The sequence below is a fragment of the Camelus ferus genome, chromosome 12 (assembly GCF_009834535.1).
Source record: "Camelus ferus isolate YT-003-E chromosome 12, BCGSAC_Cfer_1.0, whole genome shotgun sequence".
Classification (NCBI taxonomy): Eukaryota; Metazoa; Chordata; class Mammalia; order Artiodactyla; family Camelidae; genus Camelus; species Camelus ferus.
Genome location: NC_045707.1, coordinates 5362337 through 5386461, shown reverse-complemented (window position 1 = coordinate 5386461; position 24125 = coordinate 5362337). Strand labels below are relative to the sequence as shown.

General features: G+C 40.0%; 1 protein-coding gene and 1 long non-coding RNA gene across 2 annotated transcripts in view; one reads left to right on the top strand and one right to left on the bottom strand.

The window, feature by feature from the left end:
* The window catches only part of TNRC6B (trinucleotide repeat containing adaptor 6B), a 225161-nt gene that overhangs the window by 27937 nt on the left and 173099 nt on the right, over positions 1-24125 (bottom strand). Inside the window, 8 exon segments of the mRNA XM_032492297.1 lie at positions 2095-2305; positions 2464-2559; positions 2827-2958; positions 11015-11140; positions 16478-16626; positions 17927-17972; positions 18825-18899; positions 21183-21358. Of these exon segments, the coding sequence (XP_032348188.1) occupies positions 2095-2305; positions 2464-2559; positions 2827-2958; positions 11015-11140; positions 16478-16626; positions 17927-17972; positions 18825-18899; positions 21183-21358 (1011 nt within the window).
* LOC116667528 lies at positions 752-23804 on the top strand. The gene is made up of 3 exons (XR_004324346.1): positions 752-821; positions 7277-7282; positions 23794-23804. It is a non-coding gene; the product is annotated as an uncharacterized LOC116667528 (long non-coding RNA).

Genomic DNA, 24125 nt, shown 5'->3' with positions numbered 1-24125 from the left:
TGAGGAAAACTGTTAACTGTGAAATAAACTGCAAAATGCATCTTGTAAAGTAGATTATAAATGGTCAGATCACAATATAATAAAGACCTAATAAAATTAATTTATCCATTGTTTAGTAAGTTATCAAATATAAATAAGTTAATAAATCAATGTTCTTTTTCCTTATTTAATTTGGATTATAATGCATAGCTAAATTTCTAAGTTACTTATGAAACAGGAATATTATAAAAAAAAAATGACATTTCTTCAGTAAATGTATATGTGTATACACTGAACTCTGATCTTTTAGCCATTAAGACTCAAGTGTAATAATGACAAACACCGTTGATCTAAGAAGACATCATGATTAAAATTTTCTATATGTTTAATAAATGAGGAAGGTATATGCTGCTCAAAATGAACAGACTTGTAGCCAATATATAATTTTACTTTTTAATAAGGGGCAGAAAATAGTAAAGATGTTATAGTCACTGGAATAAATACATCATGACTTCAGGTTTTTAGCAACGAACTGACCAATGCATACTCATTCTAGAGGAAATCACATAAAGGCTGATCCACAGGCTTTACCTGATGCATTGTCAAAACATCTATTTCAGAGTCAGTCTCACTAACCGATAATGCTCGAGCTGTTCAAAGGTACTTTTCCTTCCAACTAAGACGTGCCCTAGGGATGAGTACTGACAAGGGCCGACAAGATGTTGTGCTTTCAGTGCTTTAACACGTGGAAGAGCCGCTGTGGCTTCTGGACGCCCTCTTCGCTTTACACGACTGGATTCTACTTCAAGAACTATGCATTCTTCGACAAAAAGAGAAGCAAAGTTACCCTGCTTTACCATCACACGTGGTGTCTACATTCAGACTGGACACACACCAACACACCCAGGTTCTTACGTCAGGCTTCGTCCTTAACAGAAAACATGATTCAGAAGGTGACGACTGGAAAGCCGGGGGTAACGGCACCTTCGTTAGTCATTATGGGAAGCTTCCTCCTTGCCTGGAACCCCAGATAAGCATGCGCTAGGAAGCGCATACAGGATGATACAGGATGGTGGAGAGTTTTCCCTTTTTTTATGTCAAATGGAAGACAGTTTATATTGAATTTACAAGTTCTCAGGCAAATCGTTTTTAAAAAAAAAGCACAGTTGGTAGAACTTGAGGACCTGGAAATTAATCCCCTTTACTATATAGGGTCGGGGAGTCCTTGGACTCTTTGCTCTTCTCTGCATGTGGACACCCCGCAGGAAATGGGTACCCCATCCCAGTGGGCACCACATGGTGCAGAGGGCAGGGCCATTTGTCCAGGGTCACTTTGTCACTGAGGAATATGGATTTCAAGTATCCCCAAACCCTTGTTTTTGAGTTTGTAGAGGATAGTATGATCTTTACTGAAATAAAATCTAAATGTTGTCAATTTGAGAAGAAACTCGCTATGGTGTGTGGTACCTTTTTAATTTTTAAATTTTATTTTTAAATCACTGTTGCCTCACTGATTGGATTCTGCTTACAGCATGTTCCCCAGTTCTCAAAGAGCTATGATTTGCCTGCCAACAAATTCTTGGTGAATGTCAAAGGTATAAGCTTACTTGTGCTAATTCTATTTAAATCAGATGAAATACTAATATCAGAATTTTATCAGTCTGTCTTATAATTTTTGTTCCCCATTTCTTTTCAAGAGAAGGTAATTCTATCAGTAGAACTAAACACCACAACTTGTATATAATTTAATAGATTACAACCTCTGACGTGTGGCACGCACAGCATGTACAAACATTTAGACTGGCTTTTAAAAGTTGCTGGTGGTGGGAGAGCTGACTGCCATTCACAAGTAGTAGAAGACCGCTCTGGACCTGGAGAAGGTGGGGGCCTGTCTCTGCTGTTTGCTAACTGTGTGGTGAGCTTCAGGAAACCACCGAAACTCCAGGATATCGATAGCCCAGATATCTCACCTTTACGAGAGGGATAAGAATATTTACCGACCTTGCATGGCTGTTGTGAAAACAGGGTCAAGCAGGTCCAACCCCTGGGCTTAGAACATGAGAACATGACTGACAGATCTTTTTCAGCGGGCAGTTCTCATTACAGACAACTTACCAGAACCATATCCAGGTATTGGCCCTTTGGTTTGAAGGTCTGGGAGCCCCACATTCAGTGCGTTGGGTACCATGTTGTCCAGATGGGGCTTGGGCCCAACAGGATGAGACGGCGAATGCTTCATGCTGGGCTGCCTCTGCTGCTGCTGCTGCTGCTGCTGCTGCTGCTGCTGCTGCTGCTGCTGCTGCAGTGCACTCACCATCCGAGCCAGCTATGGGGGAGGAGGCCCAAGGGAAAAGGGACCCACGATGAGCCAGCATGCGAACCCCATGGGGAAAGAGGGCGCTCAAGTTGCTTGTGCTGTCAGAGGCTGGGCGGAAACGCACTCCTCGCAAGGAGCACTAGAGGGACCCTCCCGAGCCCACGCACCTGCTGCTCCTGCTGCTGGCGCACAGCTTGGGAAAGCTTCCTCTGGTTCTGCAACAACTGCTGCTGCTGTTGCTGCTGCAGGAGGAGCTGACATGCCTACAAAACAGGGAGAGAGACAGGATCGAGCTTTCCTAAGACGGACTAGCTGAGAAAACTCAAGGGTCTGGGCACTGAATGAGTGTCCACGAGGGAAGTACCACCAAGCTCCTGGTCTACTGGTCACATTTCCCTCCAGCTGAGCTGATATACCAACCATTAAGCATGCTCAATAGTTTGCATAACATGAAGCAAATAAAAGCTAAAGAGAGAGAGAGAAAAAAAGCAAACAACCTTTCAGCTACAGGAGGAAAATCTGCTACTTACCAACTGAAACTGGGGAATCTGTGGAAGCTGGCTCAGCATGGCAATTTGTTGAGGAGATAACTGGGGCCCCACATTGAAAAGACCTGGATTCAGGCCACTGTTGGGAAACTGCTTGAGCATTGAGGCAGAAACCTAGCCAAAAAAGGAACGCTCAGAATTTATCAAAATAAAAGAAATTTTTTTTTCTGTGAAAAGAATCTTAGTAGAGCTCAAAGCAAGCACTGACACTTTCTTCCTCGAAAAGTATTTAGAAAAGTATTAAATGATTGGGAGAAATACACCAAAGTGTTAACAATGGTTATCTTTGAATGGTGAGATTATAGGAGCTTTTTCATTCTCTTCTTAGACTTTCCAATTTTTCTACAATAAAAATGACGAATTTTACAATCAGAAAAATATCTGCAAGAAAAAAGTTTTAATGACAATATGACGTTTGTCTGAGAAGTTACTACTGAAAATGTGCTATAAAAATATAAAACATCCACTAAACCCTCTGAATCAGTTGGTGCCATGGAGGACAAACTTAATCCCTCTCCCATTAGTAGCATTCCGGTCAGAAGTTTAGTTCTAAAGGCAGATGGCCTGAATACAAATACCATATGCTATCACTTATAAGTGGACTCTAAAATATGATACAAATGAACCTATTTACAAAACAGACTCACAGACAGAAAACAAACTTACCATTACCAAAGGGGAAAGAGGATGGGGGAGGGATAAATTAGGAGTCTGGGATTAGCAGATAATAACTACTCTATACAAAATAGATAAAAAACAAGGTCCTGCTGTATAGCACAGGGAACTATACTCAATATCCTGTAATAAACCATATTGGAAAAGAATATGAAAGACATGTATACATATGCATAACTGAATCACTTTGCTGTACACCAGAAATTAACACAATATTGTAAATCAACTATATACTTCAATAAAAAACAAACAGAGGCAGACTGCCTGGGCCTGTCATTTGTGAGATGTCTGAGTCAGAGCAAGTTACTTATTTAAACTTTCTGAGCCTCACTTTCCTTATTTCCAAAATTTGAATAGTAATATTAACTTCAATATTAATTTGAAGTCATTCAAATGGTTGTTTGAGGACTTTACGAGTTAATTCACGTCAACTGCTTAGAAATGCGCTCCATCAATGTTCATATTACTCCACAGGATGGTTCTTCAGATGTTACAGACAATGATTACAGTTCCCTTGCATCTCATCTCCAGGCTAAATATGATCCCTTCTTTCACCTGTATCTCATTCAATTTCTCAGTGCAGAGCCCTTTGCAGAACAGAAAAGCCATTTTTTAAGCTGTCTAAAATGCCCCCATAAAACCTGAGTCATAAGAGAGCCTTTAACCAGAAGACCCATGGGGGTCTCCCCATGGTTGTTTAGCATCCCAGGCAGAGTTACATTCCTCAGCTTCCTACTACTTTTGAGTCACGGTCTCTGCTACATTCTCAAGAATATCTGCCTATCTTTTCTTTGACACTTTCTAGTCTAAAAATATCTAAGTTCAAGTTTCCTATACTTGGCTCATCAACTCATTTCTTTCCAAGATCTCAGGCACTTTCACTTAACCTATCAGTTCTCTCATTTGGGAAAGTATTTTGGTTTAAATTAATAGTTCTTCCAGCTGCTTCATCTCTAGCCTCTAAGAGATGCCGAGTGTTGCTGACCAATTAAAGAACTTGTTTGATTTTCTATTTTAACAGTTAGACCCCTAGCAGATACGAGCGCAAAGCAAGCACATCACTACTGTGCACTGTGCCTCTGTACCAGCTTTATGGCCAGCACGACCAACACTCTCCACGATTTCTTGCACATAACTCTCATCTCTCCTTTGTGTTCACCCAAGCGGTCACCAGTGTGGCTTAACTTACCGTCTCTGATACAAAAGTTCTAATCTCCTTGTATTAAGAGGTTTTGGGGGAGGTGGGGGGGGCGTGGAGGGGGGTGAGGAGTGTAGCTGTGTCCTATGCTATCACACCACATTCCAAACCAGAGCCAGTCCACCATTCCCCAATGACTCATGAAATCAAACTCACTACCTTCAGCGTGTATCTTAAATTCATTTGATTTAGCAATTGGTTGAACTGCATCCCCGACAATTCATTCCCAACTATGATCTCAGGATGTGACCTTATTCAGAAGTAGAATTTTGTAGACATAATCAAGTTTAAGATGAGGATATAACAGATGAGAGTGGGCCCTAATCCAATGACTGAGGTCCTGATAAGAACAGGAAGAGACACAGAGACGGAGAAGAGAAAGCCATGTGAATACAGAGACACACGGGGAAGAACGTCATGTGAAAATGAAGACAGAAGTTGGAGCAATGCTTTTAAGGAACACCAAGCATTGTCAGCAGCCACCAGAAGGCAGGAGAGAGGCACAGAAGAGATTCTCCTTTGGAGCCTCTAGGAGGAACCAACCTTGATGACACCTTGACTTCAGACTTCTACCCTCTAGAACTTGTGAGAGTACAAATTTCTGTTGCTTTAAGCTACCCAGCTTGTGGTTATTTGTTGTGACAGTTTCCAGAAAAGAAACTAACATAACTATGTCTTACAGGCCTGGCCATCTACTGTGTTAACCACTAGTCTCGTGAGGCTATTGAGCACTTGGAACACGGCTAACCTAAACTGAGATGTGTTTTAAGTGTAAGATACACACCAAGCTTCAAAGCCTTGGTATTTAGAAAAAAATTAAAATTTTTAATATAATTTAAAAGCACTGATTACAGGTTGAAATGATAATAATTTAGATATATTGGGTTAAAGAATATATACTACTAAATTAATTTTACCAGTTTCTTTTTATCTTTTACATGTGGTTACTAAAAACTTTACATTACGTGCCTTGTGTTACATTTCTGTCGGACGGTGCTGCTCTTGACGGTCTGCATGGATCAGCATTGTTTCTAACTTCCTTCCTAGAGCTTTCTTCTATGATTCACAGGAAATCTCCTCTGCTTATTTTGTTTCCTAACCGACTGGCCTCCAAAATAGATAGCCATTGTCTGAGCTGTCATTTCTCCTCCCTTCTTCCTTCTATTTTAGAAGATCTACTGCACAAATTAGCTGGTCTCTTGGTCACCACTTTTCTTCAGTCTTGAGAATGTATGCCATCCCCGGCAAGAGCCCATCAGCCCCTCACCCTCCTCACTACTCCTACTACTTGAAATTAGCTAAAGAAACCACCATTCAAAGTAAAACACGCCCATGACCAAGCAGTACCCTGGAGAAGTTCATCTTAGGGGACAGATCTAGGCATATTCACAGCAGCACTGCTCGTAATAGCAAAAATCTGGAAACAACCCAAATGGCTTATCTATAGTAGGATAGCATAGGTAAATAAACGCTGGTTTATTCATGCAATAGAACACTGCATGAACCACAACTGCCCAAATCAACATGGGAAAATCTTAGAAACAATATCAAGCAAAAAAAGAGAGAAGGCTACATAAACTGCATGATTTCATTACATAAAGTGCAAAAAAGGGAACATGAAACAATACACTGTTTAAAGATAGATACAAAAAGACTATAAAGAAAAGTAAAGAAATGGTAACATGAAGTATTTTTATACTTTAATTTAAATGCCAGCACATCACATGTTGTATCCATTGAAGGTTATAAAGACTAGGGAGGTTACACTTTGAGGACCTCCTATCCAGCTTTGCTCAACTTCTCATTTTCACACTGCACAAGCACTGGCCTCCAGTGGATACAAAAGGACCAGAGAGAAGTTCTACTAGGCTCCTGGCAAACGGCTATTCATACCTGGGTTGCAGGATAATTAAAGTGCAGGTCTGCACATTCCCATGGCAGGGAGTTAATTACTCTGGCTTAAAAGCCCTTCAATCTCCAGCTGGGCTGGAGAAAGTGAAGCTCTAGTTGGAGTCAATTTAATGAAGCTCTAGTTAGAGGCATTTAACAAAGTGTTATAGGTGCAAAATGACAGCAATTTAAAAGCAAGTCAGAAACCTCTAGAATATGTTACTGTCTGAATATTTGAGCAATAGGAAGAAAAGGGCAAGGTAGAAGAACCCATGGCCTGGAACATTTGTAACAAATCTCAAAGATGAGTTTCAATGTCTTCTTCCTATGTTTACATTAATTATTGACTGTCCCTATAATGTGGTTAAAATGGATATAAAATTTGATAACATTCATCAAGAATTTGAAATGTTCACGTGCTTTGACCTAGAAATCTCATTCTGGGCAACTAAATTTAGAAATAATGTGGGCAAACATCTCTGTATAAGGATTTCTCTACAGCATTATTTGTAACAGTAAAAAATAAGAAAACGACTTAATATCCAATAATGGGAAATCAAAACAAGCCTGCCTGCTGGGTCATTTTGCCTTCTTCATTAAGAATGATCAACTTGAAGACTACATTAGTAACGAAGAAATACTATGACCCAATGTTAACGAAAACAGCAGGATATCGTGACCATGAATGCAGTTATGTGAAAAGTATGCCTGTACATGAACTAAGTCTGGACAGGGGACTGTGCAAAAGCAATTCTTGTCACTACAGCTGGGGCGGGGTTGGGGGATGAGGGAGTTGTTGCTGGAAGAATTTTTTTCTGCACAATCCAAACTTTCAGTGTGGTTATTGTATTGTCCTTACTTAAAAAAAAAATTTTTTTTAAGTGATACCCAGCAACTTCACTTTTCAAAATAGGTAAATATCAGAAAAAAAATATTCCATTGTTGAATAGTTTTCCCTCATTATGCATTAAATAAATGTTAACTGCATTTTGCTAAATAAACAAATTTCAAAATTGTAGGAGAATATAAGTACTTTTCTTTTCCAAGTACAGCAGACACTTAGGGGCTGCACATTTCTTTATGACCAGAGTCTCTTAGGCTAAGTTAACCATGCTTTCCTAACAATTCCACTTTCTAGATCATTCTGAAACATGCCTACCCATGACTTGACATGTATTCACCGAGCTCAATATACATGCCGTGCACAGCTGTAGATGCTGAGGACGCAGCAGGGAACAAAGCAGATGCAGATCCAGCTGCTGTGCCGTGTGCTGCACTCCCGGGCCTGGGGGAGGGGAGAAGGAGTACCAGCGGGGTGGTGCACCCACCACACACAGCCTGGCCTGGGACGGCCTCTCTGATAAAGTGCTAGTGAAGCAGCGATCTGAAGGAAACAAAGATGCAGCCATGCGGCAATCTGGGAGAAGAGCATTCTAGGAAGTATGTTTGGTGCACTGGGGCCAGTTGGCTGGAGAGGGCTGGATGAATAGAAGAGTGGCAGGTGGGGGGTGGGAAGATCACCGAGAGCCTCAGAGACCACAGTAAAGAGCTGGCTTTGCATTCTCAGTGAGGGTGAAGCCAGGGGAGGACTCCTAGTAAAGCAGTAACATGATTTATCTTAACTTTCTGTGAGGACAGAAATGTTCCACACCTGTGCTGTCCATGTAGTGGCCACTAACCTACTGTGGCCACTTGCATTTAAATTAATTAAAACTAAAAGTTCAGTTCTTTCATGGTCATATTTCAAGTGCTCATGCGGCTAATGGCTACACTGGACAGCGTGGTTTTAAAGGATCAGTCTGAAGTCTGGATGGAAAACAGACTCGAGGCAGGCAAGTTATTAGATGAAGCAGAGCAGGGACCAGTCAAGGAGACCATGGCCGTGGCAGGAAATGGTTGGGTGCTGGTAAAGCTCTGAAGGGAGGATCTGTGGCTGGGTCGGATGTGGGCTGTGAAGACTCACAACTAGCTCTGAGGTCTCTGGCCTAAGCACCTGCAACAAGAGAGTACCACTTACTTGGAGGAAGAGCATGTTTTTGAGTGGAGTGTGGGATGAAGCCAGAAGTTCTGTCTTGGGCGTGTTAACTTTAGATGCCTAGAAGGCATCCTAGTAGGGACAGCCAGAAGTCTGTGCAGCTGAGAAGAGAGATTTGGGCTGGAGACATAATTTCGGAACTGTCAGTATTTTAAAGTCATCGCACTGGGTAAGATCACCTGTAGTGGCTGTAGATGGTGAGAAAAGGTTCAAATACTGAGACTGGGGGGGCTCGGATGTTTAAACGCTGGGAGAGTGAGGAAGAACTTGTAAAGCAAACAGAGAAGACAAGACAGGTGAAGAATCAATACAGAAGGTGTTCAAAGGCCAAATAAATTGTTTCAAAAAGAAGGGAGTGATCAACCGTGTCAAATGCTGCTGATACATTGATTAAAAAGAGACTGGGGAACAGACCACTGTATTCCACAACACAAAGATCACTGGCAACATTCCCAGGAAGGTCTTAATTGCCACTGCCACTGCCACTGCCTGACCCAGACTACTACTACAGCATCGTAACTCGTCTCCTCTGCTCTCATAGTTCTGTCATTCAAACATCTCCTCTATATTACTGTTGGTGGTTTTTTTAAACTTAAATTTTCCTATATTGCCACTCAGCTGAGAAATCTTGCCTAACACTATAGTATCTTTAGCAGTAGCAGCCAAGGGAGCACATAAAAATCACCTGGGGGGCATTAGGCCAAACACCCAAGACTGTGTCTCTGTAGACGGGGGAAGACCTAGAAACTGTTTTTAAGTAGCAGCCAAGATAATGGTTACAAACCATGGTGATCAAAGAACAAAGTCCAAACTCCTCAGTAAGGCAAACAAAACTGTTCCAAATTTGGTCCCAAACTTCCTGACTAGTTCCCTCCTCTTCCACTCTAGATCCCATACGAATGCTTCCAGAAACGCAAACTAATTGTTCACACTAACGCCATTTCCCCAAACGCGCCATGTTCTTCCAGATATTACTGTCCCTCGCACAAGCTGCTTCTGCCTCCTAGAAGGTACCTTTCATTTGGCTGTGCCCAGCAGACTCTGACTCATTCTTCAAGACTCAGCTTAAATGTCACTGCTTGGTGTGAGGTCTCACCCAGCTCCCCAAACTCTGTCAGGCATTTCTGTACAACATTTATCACACTGACTATCTGCTGACTGTCCTCCAACACCGCCACCAACTGCAGGAGGCCGTGGTGGGAGAGGTGTTTTCTTCATCTATTCACTGCAGATATTCCATGACCACAGATGACTGTTGGCCCGATACCAAGACATGCTGGCAAGTGCTCTGAGAGTCAAGATGCTGCCATTATAAAGTGCTGAGGAAGTCAAGAGTAGCTCTGTCTGGAGGATCTTCCAGTACCCAGGACTTGAAGGATGAGTGCAAGTTAGAGGGAAGAGGGAAGGAGAGAGGCACTAAGACGACTCCCAGACAGGACCACGAGGATGGGGGTGGGCGGGCACGATGAACGTTTCTTCCTCTACCAAGACAGAGACTCAATGTCAAAAATGGGATTTGCAATCTATAGATGAGGGTTTCAAATAAATACTTTAAGCTTTTGTCCTAAAAGACATCAAAAAACAAAAACAAAACCTGACCCTTCACAACCTGCTGGTTGGATCTGTTAAGGACCCCATTCCCTTTTATGTGACGGGACAGACTGAAAGCTCTTGATTCTAGTTCATTAAAATAACATTCTAAGGTCACACACTGAATCCTCTCTCGGGCTTATCAGCTTTTACTTCACTCCCCAGACCTGTTTTCTCACGAAGAGGGATGATGAGGGGCAGTATGTGGCAGACTGGCACAAATCTCTCACCTATACCCTCAAATAACTCACTGGCCATCTCCTGCTAAGAAAGGGACCTAAAAGGTTCCTCTGGTACCCAAAGAACCACACCCCACACAGAGCTGCTCTGTGAGTCATTGTCTGCCTCTTCTTTAGCAATAAATACCCCTAGAGCACCTGGTCAGTGTTTTAGCATATATCTCCTCACAACTTTTCAGAGGAACCCAGAACCTGGCCATTCTCCTCCAAGTCCTTGAGGGCAACCAACTTCTGAATGTGGACACATCAGAATATATAAAGTAGTTAAAAATTATACACAGTTTAAAAAATCAATATAATATTGTGAAAATATATAGGAGAGCTAAAAGATATAATGCTTTTCATGCAAAAAGGTCTAACTTTGTATGCACAATACAATGAATAAAAAGAGATCTGACATCTTATTCTAAAAATCTTGATCCTTGGCAGCTGGATTTTTCGTATTTCAGACTGGTAACTGTTACTCCTCTTATGTCTAGAAAACCAGTCAGCTGAAACCGCCTGGACTTCACTTCTGAATTCTGGAACCATGAAATTGCTTACCTGGGGGGAAATGAACTGGGGAGGCACTTGCGCCCGGAGATTAGGAGAAGAGTTCAGCGGCTGCACTGGTGTGTGCACACCTCTCGATTGTGCTGTGCTATTTCCAAACAAACCATGATTGCCACCCTGCAAACAGAACAGCAACGGTAAGGCTTTCTGTTAACATAAAAAAATGCAAATAAGAAACAGTTCAGGTTTTCTACCCCTCAGAAGAATCATACCCTATATTCACAGAATCACAGAATTTTTTAACTGAAAAGTTCCTGATCTTGGAATGCTTGGAAAATTATTCACATCCAATCATGGGCACATCATCACCAACCCTGCAGTCTGACGCACTCCATAAGCCAAAAGGTTAAATGTAGTCAAATACTAGAAAAAGCACTAATTTTGTGGTTGTTGTTATTGAAAGGTGCAGGTGATATAATATTTATTCAACTACTTTCTTTTTTACAATTGGGTTTCCCAAATTTATTCTCAAACTATATAATCTGAGACTCATCGTGAAAGGCACCTGTAAAAATGCAGGCTTGCAAATAATATCCATTGTACAACAATACTACCATATTACTTGTCCAAATTGGTTAACTCAATCACAAAAACAGTGCCACCCAATTGTGAGCCTAGCTCCATAAGGACTCTACTCCAGTTATGAACACTCTTCTCTGTCTTGGGTCTGCTTGGCCCCTTCTTTGCTCAATTAAGAAATATGAATCAATCACACAGTGAAATTAAAAAGGAAGAAAGGGGAAAAGTGAAAAATCATTCCAGGGTCACCAAAACATTACTCACCTGTAACTTCTCATTCAAATGTATGACTATCAGTCTAGTTAAAAACAAGCTTAACTCCCTGATTTCTGGAGGACCAACTCACTGAAGCACTTCTAGACTGTTCCAATCAAAGGCCTATAAAAACCAGGGCTATATGATGGCCCTTCCTTTCCGAATTGTTTCTAGCAAGAAGCAAAGAAAATGCATTTGACACCTGACACTGCTGCCTCTGCCTGACATAGTGTTTCGTATCATCTTCACTCGACCTCTTTGAGGCCCAGCTCAGAGGTCATCCTCATCAAGAAGGTCTTTCCCAAACCTTCCTCCTCACTTCACATCCAAATCACCTGAGCTCACCTCTATGTTCGCAGAACACTTCAAATCTCCTTGACAGGGCCCATCGTCAAATTACATTATAGTTATTCTCCATTCTGTCTTTCCACCACCAGCTTAACATTTCCCTCTTTGTATTCCCAGAAGCTCAATAAAGCTCTGGTCTGTAGGATGAGCACATCATTTGCAAACATCCGTGACCCACCAATTTCATACGCTTGAAAACAAATGTCCCACTAAGCATCATCAGTGAAGACAGCTGCACCACTGCTTATACCAAGTGTGGGCACTCCGAGCTGATGTCACCACCATCATCTTATCCCTGAAGTCGCGGGGATTAAGGTTATTTTAAAGAAGAATTTTGTAATGGCATCATTAAGTTCTAGAACACTAAAGATATTTTGATAGTTTAATGATTCAAAATAGAATTAAGAGACTGCTTCAGGGATATTAATGAACTTAAAAATATTGAAAATGAAAATGACCATGAACATAAAGTAGAAATGGTGATTAAAATCTGTGTAAATCTCATAAAAAAATCAAAGATCCACCATGAATCTTAAATCTCCCAAAGGACTATTTAAACATGAAAAGACTTTAATTCTAGAAGCTCTCCTGTCTCTGCTTCTCCTGTCTTACTAATCAGACTTGTCTCTCTGAGGTGAGATGGCTCAGCTCTGGTTCTTCTGAGGTCCTGCTAGTCATTGTCAGCAGCTTAGCTACTAGTCATTCCCGGGAGAAGAGAAAACATTTATTTTGCTAAGGCTATTCTAAGATGGTTCTCACTTACACTTTACTATCAAAGTAATAACTGTGTTATTATTATATGTTATTTATTCATGGATGATCCTTGGATGGTGAAGTTTCTGATAGCTAAAGTCCTTTCAGAATCCATGTTTTGGGGGGGTCCCAAACTGCTTTGCTGGGGTCATTTTTAATTTCAACCTCTTTCTGGTAAGAAGTATTAAAAGGAATCTGCCTTTTAGTTTTTGTAAAATCAAGCCTTATTTTCCTATTCCTAACAGAAAGATTCCATCCCACTCCTACCAAAGGTTTTAGGTTTTCATTATCAAGTGTCCCAAAGCCATACCAAGCACTTTGATATATCTGATATGGATAATAAGAGATACGTCAACAGAAGTCTACCAAAAAAATACCTTCCATATTTCTGTTTATTGAAGTCTAGTAGACTTAGTGTTGTGTTAGTTTTAGGTGTACAGCAAAGTGACTCATATACGGGTTATTACAAGATACCAAATATAGTTCTCCGTGCTATACGGAGGTCCTCATTCCTTTGCTATCTTTTAATATGGAATCTTGGAATCACAAGCTGGTCATCTTGGCTCAGAAGTAGCTATTTCGTACAGTAATGTATTTAATTATATATATATATATATATATATATATATATATATATATATATATATATATATAAGTGTGGTTTATCCGCCTATTTCTAAAGTTTTACTGTTGTATGTGAGGCTTTTATGATGACCTGGAGCCTAAGAATTATTGGTGATATATGCCTCAACTACAGTGTTCAACTTGGAAAGGTATATACATTAAAAACAAGGTTATCAAGCTGACTGAAATCCTCTGAGATTTGGGGGAAAAAAACCCTCTTAAATTTTATTTTTAAATTATGAAGCATGTTAACTCTGCATGAAAATAGTGTGAAAAAAATCATGACCATATTTGGATAGAATATGTATATCAATCTGGTTCACAACAGACTTTGCAGCAATCCACAGATCAAAAAAAGGAAGAGGAATGACCTTTTTTAAGAATCCAGTACACAGCTAGTTTGGCTGGTCAATTATATTAAAGTTTATATACTAGAAGTATTTGATAATCAGGTGATCCTGGAAGTATATACATAATGATCATTAACCAAGAACGTTAAGACTATTTTATATTTTTTATACCTTAACCCAAAAGATCCCTCCTCCCCACCAAAACTGATGTAATTGTTTCTTCTCTGTTTATATAAACAATACATAGCCATGTCCTCTGTGGAACCATTAAGAAAGAGTGAAATATAAAGGAAGAAAACAAAAAATCTATTATTCCCAATTCAGAGATAACCAATCTAAAAACATGGATATAATATAATCCATTTTTTTTAAATGTGCCACAGCAACCATTAGAAAGCATATGAAAGATCTATATGCAACTTGATGTAAGAGGTGTCTCACATCATCCTTTAAATGTGAAAATCATCATGTGCAAACATGTAATGCAAATAATTAAATGTCCTTCCATGACATCCGCGGTGAAATTCAGAGTGACAGGTAAGTAGTCATGGAACTAAGGCTAGAAAAATATCATCACTGGAGTCACCGTCGCAAAGGAGTTATCCCCAAATTCCTAGTTTTCTCCACAAAAACTACAACAGAGCTACTGCGAGACAATAAAGGCCTGCTGCGTCTGCTCAGTCAGGCCTGCACAGCAGGGAGGCATCATCCCGCAGGTCCTCCAGCCTTGTTTCTACAGCCCAGCGTGTCCTCAGAGGACTGACAGGTCCAACCCTTGGGAAGGGGCTGCTCCAGGCGGACCCCAACACCGCACGTCTGGGCAATATCCAGTCTTCTTAACACTTCATTATCTAATATACACGTCACCTTTCTTGGGGGTAATTTTACACTTGAACTAGGTTTTTAAGATGCTATAACCCTTAAAAATTTAATCGTACTAGTTTTGCTGCTATTTTCTAGCTCGCAATTATATTAAATTGAAAAGACCTCAAAAGTATAACTTGCCATTCAATCTAACGTTAGTAGTGGCAAACCTGTTGCTAAATTAAATGACAGAAGGTACCCATGCAGCCTCTTTAACATTTTCCCAAGCCAGTCATTAGTCAACCTATTAAACATGAACTTATGACCAAAAATGGGAGGACAAAAGAAACAGATTTAAAACAAAACCCATGTTGAGAAACATGAAGAGAGATGGGTTCCATGGGCTGAAAGATCTAGAGCCTACACTTATTATCATTCTGTGCATTCAGTAATCAACAAATTTCCCAAGACAGACAAATGATGCAATAAACTGCAGACCAGGGCCAAGGCGAGGCCACAGCCAAGCAGTTATAAATTTGAGAGGCCTCCTTACTTGTCTAGCAGCGAAGTTTTGGGGGTTGAGCCCTGTGCCGATTGCTCCAAGGCTGACGTTGGGTAGTGTGGAACCAGAGGGAGACAGCTTGTAGCTGGGAGAAGGGGAGAAGGGAGAGCAGGGAGCCTCATCCCCAAGGCACCCATCTTGATTGGAGAAAGGCAAAGTCAGCTGAAAAGTAGTAGTAGTTAGCCAATCACAATGAGTGTTGGTTAGTGAAGCAACAGAATGCAAGAAGGGAAGAGAGAAACACCAGGAATAAACAAAGTTAGAGTGTATTAGCAATAAACGAGGACAGAATTTGGATCTCATCATCATCATCATCATACTTTGCCCAATAGACACCATCCATAATCCTCTTCGATATAGGTTCTTCTTATCCTCTTAAGCTAGTAACACATTCTGTCCATTGCATAAAGATAAAAATTGCCAGACACTTTATTTTTAGGAATCTAATATTGATTACTCTAACTATATGGCTGCTGAAACAGAAGCCAGAGTAATCTTCTTGTGAATATGCTGCTGTCTGGATCAGCACCAGCGGTGTCAAAAATGTGCCAGATTAAAAAATTTTGGCTTTATCTGCTTTCTGAAGACCAGGAACACTACAAATTGGTATTCTGAATCACAGAATAATCTCCATTAGAAATGTTAAAAATCAAAACAAATAGGTATAAATGACTTGTTTAAAGCAGGTAGTTGAGAATTTGTTGTATACCATTGTAACTAAAAATAGACCATTAGGGAAACAGAGAAAGAAGATAAAAGTGCTCTCTTAGAAACAGCAAAGGAGAAAGTTTTGGGTCATCTTGACAAAGCTAGAAGGCAAGGCCTTAGGAGACACAGAGTATTTGCACAAGATCCAAAAATTTGATTTGTAATTATGCGGTAGCAGAAAAAGAATTCAGAATCAATTTATCTCTAGAATTTCTTCCACATGTTTCGAGTGTGCATTTCCCCCACTATAAATACAGACCACTTCCCCTCTTCAAACTTCATAAATTTCCCAAAACTTAGACCTTGTTCACAATATTCATATCCTAAAGACAGATGGTTCTAGCTACTGCCTAATCACCTGTCAACGTCAACTACTTTCATGTCATCACTTAAATGCAGGTGATGTTTGTGTTTTGCTTACTCATTTGGTTCAGTACTTCTAAGCTTCCTTCTGGAATTAATTATCAAAAGACAAATGGGAACCAAAGCAGTTCTCATGAATTATTATCTTAAACCAAGGATTCAACTCACCTTCTCAAAATAAGGCCCACTATCTGTGGTTCCCATGTCTTTGGAATTAGGTGGACGGAACCCAGGTCGATCCTTCCTCATGATATCATTAAAATCCCCGAGATTCATTGCTCGCTTGTCCACATCAAATTTTTTCTCTGGAAGGCTCCCTGAAAAGTAACACAGAAAGAGTGAACATTTTAACAAATCAGTGTCTCCCTCATGAGCAAGAGTGACCTATCCCACTACCCTCTCTGGGATGCTGGTTTAAGACCAAAGAGCTCTCATGGGTTCAGGCTGCTAGTGCTCCTCCTGGAACACATGTGGATGCTTAAACAAACAACAACAACAAAATAAACCAAACACACACACACACACACACCCCAAAAACCCCACAACATGTATCAGCTGTCGCTTGTTTTCTATGGAAGATTGAAAGAGAGTCTTAGGGCTAACCTGGTAAAAATCTAACCAAAAATATACCTAGACTGGTTATTGATATGTTTGATGACTCTATCTTGCTCATATATTCAAACATCCTCAGTGAGAGAATGTGTCTCTTATTGCTGTTTTAGCACCTGCTAGATAAACGGTTGGGGTTGTAAAACACAATTATTAGAAATAAAAAGATCAAAGAGACCTGGCTGTTGCCCTAAAATTTAGAACTCCGAGTTAAACACAGGAGATGGCATGCCGGTTACTTGCAAAACATACTTTCCAAGGTGCAATGATTATTCCTGCTCTCTTTCACATCTCTGTAAAGTTGCTACTATACTGACATGAAGCTCACTTTTTAGTTATTCTCATATTTGAAGGAATCACAGATCAGAGGCTATTTCCCTTATCTCCCAGGACTGTTTTCTTTTCTTCCTGGTTTGATACTTTTTAAGTTCCTCAGCGTGAGCCACAGCCTCCCTGTGAAGACCCCACAGTTGAAGGGCTGACACTTCATCTGCTCTGCTTGTGATAGAGAGTTTGTCAGTAATGGATGGAAAAGCCCAGTGAGGGCAGGACTGGCAACCCTAGAGCTGAATCTGGCAGCGCCACAGACATACTTTGTTTTGGCCACACACAGCCTTTTTAGATAACTGAATTAGTTTCCAATACGTAAAAATCAGGGCATTAATGTATATGTGAAGTTCTGGCCTCTCTTGGAAACACTGGAGGATCTGGCAAAGCTAAGCCTGCCCTCCTCCAGGCCAACCATCGCTCACAGCAGAGCAAAGACTGACTCCTACAGGTGGTACATCTGCTCTCCACAGCCAACCAGTGCCTTCCACATCCCAATTTCTTATACCTGGCACACACCGCTCACATTACTTTCTTGGCTCTTGCACTCACTTGCGTTTTCAACCCCCACCTCGTGTCTAGCATGGCACTGCACCTGTCCCAACTCAAACTGAGGAGGGGATCCCAACAGGGTATCACTAACAACAACACATTCCATTCGTATTAGTGGAGTATACACACCTACAGACAGATCCATTTTGCTGCTTGGATTATCTTCAGTTTGACTCTGAAAATAAAGAACAGTGAGGGAAGATTTAAGGTCTGAATTAAATGTTTGAATCAGAGAAGAAATGGCATTGTTCATATGCTAGTCACACCCTAGTTTACTACCAGCACTATATGAAGTCCTTTGAAATGAACCTTAAGTTGGAATGAAGACAATAACATTTTTAATATGGCTAATTTTGACTGCTGCTGGTGCCTATATTTCTAAATTCAATTTTCACATCAAATTAGCTTCAGTAAATCTAGGGACAGAGCAATAGCTAAACAGCTGCTTGGAGAAATGAACCCCTGTCCTCAAGTTCCAGTCAGCTCAGGATCAAATTCCATGAGTGGCAGCCAAATGATGACAACTTCTTCTCGTGACTTGTCAAGTCATCAAATCTTGCAATGTGCAGCCAAGTCATTTGTCTTTTGGCAAGAAGGATCAGGGTGTCCCCATAATGTTCCCAGGAGAGATAAAAAAAATAGAAATTCTACAAGAATTGCCTACCTAATTAATCACAAATAGTTTCCCTAGTTATTCTGCTATTGCTGTCCTTTTAAAAATTTTAATATTAAAACTGGTACAGTAGTCAGCAAAAATTATATCAATTATAAGTACCTGGCTCTCTCTTCCCTAACCGCCTAAGGAAAAGGGTGCAAAGACTACAAATTTAAAAGGTGTAACCTTCAAATATTGGAGTATTTCATTAAGAAAAAAGAATACAGAACAAATATTGCCTAATCCAAATCAGGAACATTGCTTAATCAGTTTCTAAATCTATAATTTTGTACTATCTGTGGCAGTGGCCTTGAAATTTGCACTAAACATAAAAGCTAAGATACATTTCACATACGAAGAAATAAAACTTACCAGCAATCCCATATTTGAAAACTGTTTGGCAAGAGGATTCATCCATGAATCACTGTTTCCTCCTTTTAGTGAGCACTAGAGAAATGAAATATGTAGCGTCAGAACCAAATAATTTATTTTATTTCAACTTCCTATTAGAGTTGCATTAAGTACTGAAAACATAAAACCAAGAGTTTACCTTTTTGAACCATAACTATTTCTCTTTAACTAGTTATTTTGATACATTATCTGTTAGTCTAAAAAAGTAGTACATCTTAGTTACATCTATGTTTTCATTCTCATTTTATTCATTGCACTGAATTAGAACAGGAAAAATACATGGTCAGCTAGTGTTTTCACCCCATAAATCGAAAGTCAGTATCAGATTTTCTAAAATACAACATTTGCATGCTAGTACTTTCCCTCTTAGAATCTCCTTGTAACCCAAGCCCATTTGAATTAGGAGAAAAGAAAAAGAGTTTTTTGATGATGGTGCATGTTATCTGGAAAGGAGTCTATTTAAACTGGTCGCTATTCTCTGTGCGGATACAGTGAGGAACTCATCCACGTAGCACTTTCATCTGCTTGTTTCAGTGTAAAGGACAGGGGTCCCCAGAGGGAAAGAAGCCTAGCAGGAGACACCAGCAGCAATCTCATTGCAGAGTCAGGCAGATGTAGGCTTCTGTTTGTTTCTTGATGGGACAAACTCATTTCTCACCTGAACAAGACACCGATCATCAGCTCCACTTTTCTTTCTATGGAGAAGGCATGTGGAACTATGACAGGGACGTGCTGGGGGCAGGAGGTGACAGGGCTTCGCGCATTCTCCAGGTAAAAATTCTGTCTGTGTTCTGATGATACTGGTCATGGCAACTGTATTATTCTTCAAAGTGTTAAGGTACTTAAGTTCATTTGCAGGTTTAAAGGTCAAAAAGGCCCTCACTGGAGGGAGGGGAGCAGCGGTAGTTACTGTTTAATGGGTACAGAGTTTCAGTTTTGCATGGAGAAGAGTTTTGTGGACAGATGTTACTAATGACAGCACAACAATGTGAATGTACTTAAAGCCACTGAACTGTACACTTAAAACTAGTTAAGAGGGAAAATTTTACGTTATCTATATTTTGATCTCCACCCTGCCATACCCAAAAACAGGCCTTCAGTATGAAAGGTCAGAATCATCTGTCATGGAGCAGAAATGTTTAATTCCCAATTAGCTTCATTAAACCTTGGTGGTTACCTGAGTGTGCTAGTACCTCTCCTTCAGTTGCTTTCTCAGCTGTCTCCTGAACTGTCTTGTAATTTAGTCTCATTGTTAATTTGTAAATAACAAAAAGAAAGCCACAGCAGACTAGACAACATGAATGTACTAAAAATACTGGGAAGTTTACCAAATAACGTGTGACTAGAGTAAGAAAATAAAAGTCCTCTGAAAGGGAAAACTATAAGTGACTGCTTAAACAAAATCTCAAATAGAAACAACCTGTATTCTTAGGCTGTAAAAGAGAGTTATATTCAGAACAAAATTGATGTCCTATAGGCAAAGAGGATGAAGGCACGGCCCCTGGCCAACTTCTAAACCTTCTAAAATGACATCTGGTATTTGAAACTTAAGAGAGTATCAGTTGTGAAGCATTTCTCAGGGCAGCAAGACTCCCATGCTGAAGTTAAATATATGGCTGCTTATTTCTTATTTCTTTCTGTGTATTTGTGGAATGAAAATGGAGGGCTTCTACTGGAAGAGTCCTTCAGGTTCTAGACTGAAAAACCAAAGTTCTCATCAAATTATGCAAATCAAAGGAGAAACTAAGTTGTTCTAAGATGCAGAAAGTAAAAACTTCAGAACACAACCGGTACAGGATGTAGATAACTCATCTAGTTGCCATGGCTGTGTTACGTACTGGCACTTCACTTTATTGAGAAAAGGGTTCTGGGCCTTGGAAATTTCCCGAATCAGATAAAAACCAGTCATGCTGATTGCCAGTGGAGAAGCTAACTTACTGTGGTTTCTCTTCTACATATTCATGGGGATTTACTCGAAGGACTAATTTGGCTTTAGAATGCAAAAGCATAAAACATTTATAAAGTGTGCCTTGAAAGCTTCCAAAGAATTATTAGACTATGAAAACTAAAGTGAAAAAAATCTCATTTCTTTGAAACTTTCATTGTACCCACAGTAAGTTTTGTAGTTCACGATTTCAAGGCCATGGGGAAAAAAGATGAGGAGCAAAGAGGAAGTAGTTATCTGTTCTTAAGAAAGTATTTTCCTCCTCACTTAGGACCTCAGGGACTCCCAGCTGCCTGGCTTTTTCCATGAAAAAATTCTCAGTTCTGCCTTCTAAGAATGAATAAGCAAGCTCAAGCATTTCTAAAGCAGGCTACCTTCATTTGTTTCTTTCCTCCTTGTCCCCAGCTTGCTGAGTTGTGGGAGGAAGCACTTCCCTGAGAGCCGGCGGTGTTCCAGACTCCTCCATCATCCTCCTCTTCCCAGCTGGGATGGCGAGTTCCTGTCACTGGCCCGTCACTCTCCCCCCAGCCGTCTTGCATAGACTTGGAATCTTTAAGAAAAGAATGAACCAACTGTATGCAACAGCTATATACAATAACCACGCTAATCATTCCTTGCAAACTCGGCACTTGGGTATATTTATCATTTTATCTAACCCATCTGTATGGCAAGGCAAATGTTATTCAAACTTCAGAGAGCAGAAATGGAAGCCCATAAAGGTTCAATGATACAGAATAAATTAATAAACCACAAAGCAAGATTTCCTGGCTTCCGGCTCAATGATTTTTCCCCTTATACAAAGTGGACAGAAACCCCCAATTTGAAAAGAACCTATCACTACTTATAAGAAATTTCACATCTCAGTTAAGAGAAATCTGTTACTTTTAATGAGTATGTTTTACTGCAGTCCTTAGTTTCACCATCCTAAAAGTATGTGGTATACTTATTTAAATAGACTTTACAAATATGAGGTATGATAAGGAACAACTGTCTACCTTGTTTGGGGTGAAGTGAAGAAAAGAACATGAAAAGGGATAAAAAAGAAAATTTTAATAGATTCTGAATAACAAAACTATGGTATAAGAAGAGAAATTCACATATAGCCACGAAAATTAGAAATTTATTAGATTTATAGACTTGAAATGTATTAGATACTAAAAAAGATCTCAGGCAAAGACAATGTATAAGCAACAGCCTTTAAGAGACAGGCAGAGGCAACGTGGACGACAGATAAGAAGGGAGAACGGAGACAGAGGGAAATCACAGGGATCCCATGTTGGAGAAAGCAGGATGTCATCAATATCCACAGTCAATTCCACCAACATCCCCCTTTAAACAAAGACCTTGAATTTGGAGATTGGGATAAACCCTTAATTTCCCTCTGAAAATAGCGTATGGAACTGATGAATACACTCTGTAGTAATGACACTCTATAAAATGATGGAAGAAAGGGAAATATACTATCTTGACCCCAATCTACACCTTCAATTGACCAAAAGATAGGACATTTATGGAAGGGTAGTTAGTTGATTTAGACAGCATCATATGAAGAGTCCAGGGGCAGAAAAATGGCTCTTCTGGGCCTCCTTGAATGACTGCTGTCATGCCCTAGGACCAGGCCTATGAAGCCACACACGCACCCATCAAGCACACAGGACACAAGACAGTTGATTTCCTCTAACTGTGGCACCATCTTCCAGCAATGCCCAAGTGAACCTGATGGACCCTCCATGGGGTTCATTCAGCCTTACTTTGAGGGGTTTTCTGACTGGGTGGCAAGAGGCAGGGCTTGGGGGCTGTTCTCCCTGCTGATGGAAATGCCACTAATAACCAGGATCGTTTCTTCTGCATATGAGATTATCCATTGTTACATAAGCACAGGCTTTACACATCTTCTGACAAGCAATAGGAATTTAAACCCCAACATAAATAACATACTGACCCCTTTAAAAAAGGAAGACATCCACATAACCCTTCTTGTAGAGAAAGGGGCTTAACTTGTAACAAGTGACTTTTTAGAGAAAGATAAAAAAGAGAGCTCTGATTTTCAGTCACAGAGCCCACACCAAATTTAAGACACCTGCAGTTTAGAGAAGGTCAGCATCAGTTGGCAGGCTGTGACAATCCAGCCCCCACCTCTGAGTACTACATATTCCAACCACCCAGAGAAAGGGTAAAAGTAACTGCAGCTTTACCTGCAGATGATCTGGAAGAGTAGAAGGCATTTTTTAAAATCTGGAGAAAACTGAGGATTTTGTGATGGAAGAAAGGTGATTCTGAAGTTTGGAAAGACACATAAAAATCCTGAAAGTACTGCTAAGGTACCTCCTTGTGCCAAGGGTCTGGTTAATGCCTTCCAACAGTATTCTGGAACTATTCCAAGTCTACAGGATGGTATTTCCCATGACAATGAGACCAATTTTACGATGAAATCAAAGTCTTTATAAGCTATTTCTATGAAGTGAAGGAGATTCGTAATTTTTAAAATGCAGTCAAGTTACACAGACACAAGAGTGAATTTCTAGACTATGATGGTTGATATGATATTCCTTCATGTGGCACTATGAGAATCATAAATATCATAAAATAAACTTGACAATGGAATTTTTTATTCTTGTTCATATTTTGAGCATTTAGTATGACCACATTTTTTAACCGAAAGATAATTCCTTAAGTCTGCAATATGGTAGAAAAGAGATGTTGGAATACCTCTTAAGAAAACTACAAACAAGTGAAACAGGCAGTTGAAACTGAAATTTTCAACTGAGGAACATCCAATGGGTCTTTCCAAAGTATTAATTTACAAAGTTTTGCAAATTACTGTGACTACACGTTGCCAGCTGGATTAAATAGAGCTTAGATTTTCAATGATAGTAAATAAGTGTGACGTGCTTTGCTTAAAAAATTTAAATGAAGAAATCTTTGTCAGGTTCAAGAAACCTTAAATGTCCCTATGTGGGTGGACGTATGAGAAGAGAGACAAAGGGAAAAGCACAGATGAAGTCACCGGGCAGCAGAGACCAGATTCCGCGTTAGGAAACCAGGAAACTTGTTTTCTAAATTACACTAACATGAGAGTAGAAATGCAAAATAGATACAGTGAGCAATATTTAAGTTACTGGGCAAAAAAAGCGGACCACATCAAAATTTCAATTCTGGCCAGACACTAAACCTAACTCAAAATAAAATCAACAAAACTAACTTAATGGCTTTTAGTTCACTGTAAGCATTTTTACATGGGCCAAGCCAAGTCCCCACCATTTGCTACTAACCATTTATTAAAGGTTCAAGGTCCTGAATCTCATTGAAACAACAGT